The sequence below is a fragment of the Cryptomeria japonica genome, chromosome 5 (genome assembly GCF_030272615.1).
Source record: "Cryptomeria japonica chromosome 5, Sugi_1.0, whole genome shotgun sequence".
NCBI classification, from domain to species: domain Eukaryota; kingdom Viridiplantae; phylum Streptophyta; class Pinopsida; order Cupressales; family Cupressaceae; genus Cryptomeria; species Cryptomeria japonica.
The window spans coordinates 281,015,202-281,023,472 of NC_081409.1; the positions used below are offsets into that span (position 1 = coordinate 281,015,202).

At 33.4% G+C, this 8,271-nt stretch overlaps 1 protein-coding gene across 1 annotated transcript; it reads left to right on the forward strand.

Annotated features, from left to right (window-relative positions):
• The first annotated feature begins 721 nt into the window (after positions 1-721).
• LOC131039616 (coniferyl alcohol acyltransferase-like) lies at positions 722-7,872 on the forward strand. Its single transcript, XM_057972407.2, has 2 exons — positions 722-1,290; positions 7,719-7,872. Exons 1-2 carry the CDS (start codon positions 722-724, stop codon positions 7,870-7,872), a joined length of 723 nt encoding a protein of 240 aa, XP_057828390.2.
• The last annotated feature ends 399 nt before the right edge of the window (positions 7,873-8,271 follow it).

Below are 8,271 nucleotides of genomic sequence, written 5' to 3' on the forward strand. Positions count from 1 at the left end.
GCTTCCAATAATGTTCATGTGAAAATGCTACTTAGTCTTGATATTTATCAATTATCCAGGGTATATTTATCTAGTGGTGCTTCCAATATTCTAGAGAGCCAATTTTTATGCTCTGATACTTAGTCTTTGGTGGTTTACTGATGTTGATAAAGAAATTTTGGTGGTTTGCCAGATGTCTACACAAGTTGGTAGAATAGAATATTCTTGACTGTTTTGACTTCTTCTTCAGCTCTGACAGCTATGCCTGTTTGTTGATCATTTTCTACGTGTTCAGAAGTAGTTTCACATTCCTTGTGTATGCAGAAGCAGTTTTAATTTGTGTAGAGTTTAAATGAGCACAATGTTATCCACTAACACGTCCAGTATGACAATAGTCGTGCCTTCCTCCGTTTGTAAGCATTCCAGAACAAAGTTATGATCCACCCCCTTGAGGGTTGCCTACAAACACATTCTTCCAGCTCTTGGCATGTGTGCTACCATTAAATTGCACCTTATCTATCTCCCCAAACTTGAAAACAGTCTCAACATGAACGTCAATCACCTTGGAATTGGAAATAGTCACATTATTTACTGGGAGGGGTCCTGAAGAATCCCCAGCCTAGGGAATCACTGTAGGTCCCGATGGTACCACCTTATCAGTACTATTGATTGGACCGTCTCCTTCAAATGCGAAGTAATCATAGCGAAATTAAAACCCCGTGCTGGCAAACCCATATCAAAAATGGAGGCAATTTCCGCCTATATTTGGAAACATTTTGCTCTCGCACAGGCTTTGACTGGTTCACAACCAACCAGAATCGGTATCCCCATTGATGGGCGTGCATGCCTGAACATCCATCCTTCCTACTTCGGAAATGCTATAGCAATGCCTTTCAAGGAGAGTTATGCAGAGCAGATATTAGAGGAGCCATTAAGCAAGATTGCAGAAATCGTACACAACGTTATAGGTGAATCCCTGAACAGTGAATATTTCAGGTCCATTGTCGATTGGGTGGAGGTCAAGAGACCCTCAGTGATTTTAGCGAGAGTGTATGCAAAGGAAGTTTCGGCCGTTGTGGTGTCTTCAGGAGTGAGGATTCCATTATATAACTTTGAGTTTGGCTGTGGGAAGCCTGCGTTTTCAAGTGTGTTTTTTCCATTGGGAGGAACAGCAGGGTACGTGATGTTGCAGGTGAGTCCCCTAGAAGATGGGAATATGGTGATCTATATGCATATGGCCGAAAAGCACTTAGATGCCATTGAACCTGATCCTGAATTTGTGTTCGTGAGAGCCAATCGAATGAATTTTTGGTAATAGCTAGGAGCTTACAGTATAGTGATCTAAGAATCATTGTTGTTAAGCATTCATGTAGGATTTTTGATGATAAACTATTGTTTCCGACAGTTGTATCCACTGTGCTATGATACATTTTGTAACTTTAGAAAAAAAAATGGCTTCTTCCTATGAATAATCAATGAGAAAGGCCCGTCATCACTTTAGAGAGACATCCTTTACCCCAATTTAGACGCAATGTGGAGTTGAAAGCTTATAACTTATGAAACAACCTTTTACTTTAAGGAAAAGAATCTAAGTCAAGCTTTTAAATGGCATAACCATGTCTTCAGATTCATTTTTGTCAACTTGAATCTTTAAATGGTCATCTTAAGTGTTGACTGGAACTTGTATATTAATATTTGCAATTACCATCAATAATTTTTTAGAAATTTTCTACACTCCCAAATTCATATAAATAGATTTATCCTTTTTGGGTTATCCTTTCAAAGATCCCTTACAAACATAGATATATTTCAATATTAAGGAAAAATGAGAAATCTTTAGCTACATTCGAAAGGTTAGATGAAAAATACATTTTAGATGATAAAGAGCTTAATATCAATATGTGTTTTTATTCTCAAAACTTATGAGACTAATATTAAGTCAATAAACATTATCTTGAATTATGGTGTTTCACATCAGGCCTTCATGGTGAAAAGAGATATTTTTGAACTAGATATTATATTTTTTCTCAATATCCTCCTATTAGACTATCTAAAGAAATTATTCTAGTAAATTCTTTTGAAGACAACCATTCCTCTCCTCGACTTAGTCATTTTATCAACCCCAATAGTTTTCTTGTGCATTTAAAATTGACTAATCCCATCTAGATAAAGTATCAAGATGTCTTGACTACTCAAATCTATTTCAAATAGAGATCAATATGTTGTAATTGATGTCAACCGAAGATACACCTAAATGAATAAGAGAGTTTGGTGCAGATAACCTATGCCATGCTAAGGGGAAGTCTAGTGTAGGTATGACATCTACATGTTAGCATTATGGTATAGTTCAACCTTGCAGAGATATGGAAGAAAACTATTTAGCATTGTAGTGATGTAGAAGACAAGGAGTAAGTATTTACTTCACACAAATGTAACATATCTTCTAAAGTTCATATCCATACTATTTGTTTTTGATGAGTTATGTATTCTATAAGATCTATATCAAAGATAATCAAGTTGAATGTGTATGTAAGATACAATAGTAACTGCACATGTATGAAGTGACTGGAAGTGATATCCTATTGAATTGGCACACCGCATATAGTGTTAGGACACAATAAAATATAGTAATCCGATCTGCACTTCTTCGCATAGAAAAATATCATCTTGCAGTTCAAAAGTTAATTTTGTTGGGCTAAGGAGGTGCTCTATCTAGAGTTTTAGGGCACTAATTCTTTCACAAGGAAATTAGAGTTGACCATGTACCAGAGTATGCTAAAGGAGAAAAAAGGTATCAAAAGACATGTCGGAATTATCCACCTTCCTTTGTACTATTTGACATTGTCATATAGTATTCAAGATATGTTCATGATTGGCTAATATATGTTCTCTCCAAGTTCCAAAAGATTTGGTATACCTTAAGTTCATTTTTCATAGTGCCCAAGTGACACAGTTTTCATGGTATACTTTATCTTTACTTGTACAAGTGATCATCTACTTGAGCTTGCATGTATTAATCAAATATAAAAAAAGATGTATGAAGAGTTGTTTGGAAAGTATAAAAGTATATATATATATATATATATATATATATATATATATATATATATATATATATATATATATATATATATATATATAGTGATAATCATCCCCTATAGGTACCACAAACAATTCATTGTTACCTCTTTGGGTATATATATATATATATATATATAGATCTAGATAGTGATAATCATCCCCTATAGGTACCACAAACAATTCTTTGTTACCTCTTTCGGTGACTATTAGACATCTTCTTAATGCTTGTGCCATGCTTCTTTATGTCTATGATACTTTGATAGTTCTCATTAAGATGTGCTTGGGCCTAGTTAAATCTTGTTTTGAATTGCAACAAGTTATATATTTCATAGGCTAGAAGTTTTATGGATGACTTGTGTAATGCTCTACATGTATTATCTATTGCTGACCTATTTGATGTTTTGGACACTTGTGGTTGATTGATGAAATTATTTCATTTCTCTTCTACATGTTATCTTCGAGAGGACCTGATTGAAGCTTTAAAGATTGTGATAGATATATACATATAGAAGATTAATTTTTTTGGAGAAAATATAGTGATGTGTGTAGAAAATGTGTAGATGTAGAAGGTAGTTAGCTAGAACAGTTCAAGATGCAAAACATAAATAATTATTGATTGATTAGTCGAGTAAAGTCATCAATTACAGTCATTCTTTTGTTCAAATGTTGTACTATTATGGAGTTGTTGCTTCCTTGGGTTGTATCAATAAAATAATGTTGTAGAACTATTCCTATTATTGTGTGACTGGATTTGGATAGTAAACCCAAGGAACTTTCTCATTGTGGTTTTTTCTTATTGGGATTTCCATGTAAATATGGTGTTATCTTGTGTGATTTTCTCTATTCTTTTAGTTTTACATTGTTGTAGATATGCTTGGTTATGAAGTAAAAGTTTTAACTTGAGATGTAGTAAACAATTTAAGGTTTAAGATACCGATTCATCCATACTCTCAATATCCTATTGTGTTCAACAATTGGTATCAAAAAAAGGTTTCTTCACACAAGCCTAATAGATAAGGTAGCTCTTGGAGAAGAAAAAATGGGATCCAATGTACTTCCTATTCCTCTGATAGATGATAAAGACATTTGATTTTATTGAAGAAGATTGTGAGTTTGACTATGAAGGAGAACTCACATTTGCATTTTAAGGTATTGACATAGCAATAAAGGAAACTAAAGAACTTAAGGCCAATCTAAAAGAGTCTAAATAAACAATCATCAATTTGAAAGTTCAAGTTCAGGAAATAGAGTGAAAGATTGCCTAAGCACTAACCTACATGAAAAAAATAGTAGAATGTTAAATTGTCTCTTTGAGGAAATAATCGGAGAAAGAAAAAGAAAAAATAGACAAAAAACCAAAAAATTAAGAACAATACCAACATTCTTGATGAGATAATCAGTAGTCAAAAATCACAAAAAGACATTTGAGTGCTCTTGGATTAAAAAGGTTCAAAACTCAAAGAAATATTCTTCTAAAGACACGACTAAGATAAAGAAGAGCGAAATTTGTGTTTAGGATTCTAAGAATACTAAAATATGACAAACATAACTTGAATCTAATGATCAAACAAAAGTTAGCAATCAAATGAAAAGATTCAATAAATTTTTCCTTAGACAAGCTCCTAGTTCTAGGTATCCTCAATCATTTCATGGTCATTATTGTTGTAATATTTTTGGTCATAAGGTAGTTAATTGCACAACTAAGGAAAGAAGTGATGAATACATTAGTAAGGGATTATTTGTTCTTCAAAGAGACAATTTTATAAGGTTCTTGGTTGTGATGGTTTCTCGTGCAAATTTTACAGAGCCATTTGCCCCTGTGTTGGTTTTGACTTACACAAGGTATTTTTGGAGGATTTTCATAGCAAGTCACTAGGAAAGCTAGTCAACAAAAGAAATATCAAATTCATAGGTTTAAACCTGACGATCCAAAAGATATCTGTAACTAGCAGCCAATCACCCTCCTCAACATCTCATATAAAATAACAATCAAGATCTTGTCTATGAAAATCTAGTATTCACTTCTTCAAATTATTCACCCAAAGCAGATGGGTTTTCATCAAATCCAAATTTATTCTAGACAATATTATTTCTATTTGGGAAGGTATGGAATAGGCTTGACACTCTAAGAAAGCTTTCCTCTTCCCTAAAATTGATTTTTCTAAAGCCTATGATCACATTTAGTGGCCTTTTATTCTGGCTATGTTGGGAGCCATTGGCTTCGGCCCTTGTTTCATTTAAAAGTGAAAATAATTTTTGGAGATGATTCTCCTTGTATCACCATAAATGGCTAGTAGTCTTTTATTTTTTGGCTTGACAGATCTATCCACCAAGGGTGTCCTCTTACTTCCCCTCTTTATGTTCTTGTAGGTGAAGGGTTTGGTTATGTGTTGGCAAACTTTATCTCTACTAGGAGAGTTTGATGAATCACCCTTCCCGAGTCTTCTACTTAGTTGGTTAATGGTCATTTTGCAGATGATTCTTTTCTCACTCTCATCAAGGAAGGGAAAAATGTCAAAGAGGCTCTTCAGTTCATCAATACTTTATGTTTGGCTTATGGTTCTGTTATTCAGTGGCATAGAATATAGTGTTATCATTAGTCCTTGCTTCCCAGTCCATCTTGGTTTTGTAGATATGGTTAAAAGTAGATTGAACATGGGGAGAATTTTCACTTCTTAGGCATTCCCTTTGTCTTTCAAGAATCTTCAAATTATCTTTGGAATGTTTTTCTTTCTAGAATTGATAATAATATCTTTTATTGGATTACTAAGCCTCTGTCTCTAGCTAGTAAATTCGAGGTTTATTCCAAAAGCTTGGCAACCACCCATGTGTATTATTCTTCATGTTGGGCTTCCAATAGCTTGTATTTGAAACTTGAGAATCTTCTTTGTTATTTCCTTTGGGATTCTTCCGAGGACTACAAGGTGTTTAAGCATATGGCTTGGGAGTTTTTTTTTCTCTTGTGTGGTTATGGTGGGGTTAGTCTCTTCTATATGTGGAGACAATGTTTAGTCCTTTGTGCTAAATGGATTATTTGGCTCATTTTTTAGAATGAGGCTTGGAATATTCTTCTTAGATTCTACATTTACTTTGGCTTTCCACTTTTGCCCAAGTTATGATTGTTATTGTGTTTAGTTGTTTCCATTCTTTTCAGGCTCTGCCCGTGTGACTTTACCCATGTGAGTTATCTAGAGGGCTGACAACATGTCCCTTTATATTTAATTATTAATTAAAAAAAAAAAGAATTATATAATTCACTACACAAGATCAAATGATTTCAAGTTGATAGGATACACTAATAGTGATTGTATAGGAAACATTGATAATAGGAATAACACTTGTGATTATGCCTTTCATTTTGGAAAGTGCATTATCATGAGCATAAAAAAAACAATCTATTGTCACTCTTTCATATACTTAAATAGAGTATGTAGTTAGAATAGGGACAACATGAGAGACAATATGATTGAGAATGTTGGACCATATTATCATTATTGAAAAATCCTATTTCTTATGAGAGAGCAAAATTAACAAGCTGATTAGTAATGGATAAATTTTCTTAGAACATTCTAGGTATGCAAAATAATATGATGATATTTTCAATAAATCATTGGAAAAGGAAAGTTTTGTACATCACGGAGACAAATTAAACGTCATAGATGGTAGTAGTTTTGACTATGGGAGTGTGTTAAAAATTAACCCCAACGACCACTTGGACTTCTTTATGTCTTCGTCATCACTGGCAATTCCTCTCCATCGCATTCATACGTGTGAGTTTTCATCTCACCATTCATTTACCACTCTTCTCATCTCAACTTGCCTCCATTGTCAATGTGAACATGACAGGTTTGAGAAAAACTTTGACTCCAATCTCCTCTGTTAGCTCTTTTCCATGCTACATAGTTCACTGCATTTTATACTTTTGGTTCTAGTCTTTTGCTTATGTTGTGTATGAGAAAACAGTAGAGTGGAAACTTGTCATTACTGCAGCAATATTTTGCAACTATTACAACAGGGGACAGTATATTATCTATTTTCTGTGTGTAATCAGCGAGCAGCATCTCCTTCTTTCTGTTTTATGCAATCAAACAATGTATAACGTTTTGAAACATATATAAATACATACCAATTTTAATGCATTTTTTTAATCTTTGTTCTTTTTCTCTCTGTTTTCTTTTGTCTCTGTCTGTTTATCCTCCGCCTCTTCCTTTCATCTTGTAGTTAAAATACCTACAAAATAGTTAATACGTTGATAAAAAATTACTGTGTTCACGGGCAATAAAATATAAACAATTAGAATATACATCCATTTACCTAATTTGTTTAGATATAAATGCTCTTTTACAATTATTTGTCATTTACATAGAGTGCATCAGTGCACCAACATCTCACAGAGAAGACGGCGATTCTCAACAAAATTAAATTATTTGAACCTTGGCTGTAATGACAAACTGAAATACTCGTTCCATCTTTGAAGAAATTTCAAACAATACTAAGTTTCTAACGTTTAAGAGAATTTAAGTTGATAATATGTGGAAGGCAAGAATGAAAGAATTCCAAATTTTCCATATATTCCTGGAGTTGTTCTAATGTGTTGGTTTCAGTGCCATGAAGGTTTCGTCTGGCTAGTTTTATTATCTTTCACCTGTTTTATTTAGGTTCAAATCTGCAGTTCAGAAAGGGCAGCCCAACATGGGCACCAAGCTTGGAGTATATCAGTCAGCGAGGACTTTGATAGAGTATTTTTTGCCACTCAATATGAGGGTACAAGTTCATAAGCTGAAATCTCTTCGGCTAAGAGCCAAGGACTGAGGGGTATCCATTCAACCAAATTTGCCTGGATCCTGACGTCATCCCTTATGATGATGGAGCCTTGCACTCATCAAGACTTGATTCATGATAGACTCTTTTGAAACCATTTAACTTCTACCTGTTTTTACAAAAATAAAATTGATATAACTTGCAGTTCATAACCCAAGAAACTAACTTAATTATAATATATGTTTTTATTTCAATTGCAAGATATTTTTGACACTGCCGTTCATATATACCTAAACACAAATGACTTAATAATTTTACTGCCTAAGTTGAGATTACAGTGTGTTGGCTATCAAAATTTATTAATAAAACATTTAACATAATAAATCAAAATATGTATAGAATATTGAAATAATAAATAAAAACTAGTAGCAATTCATAATTTTCCAAAGA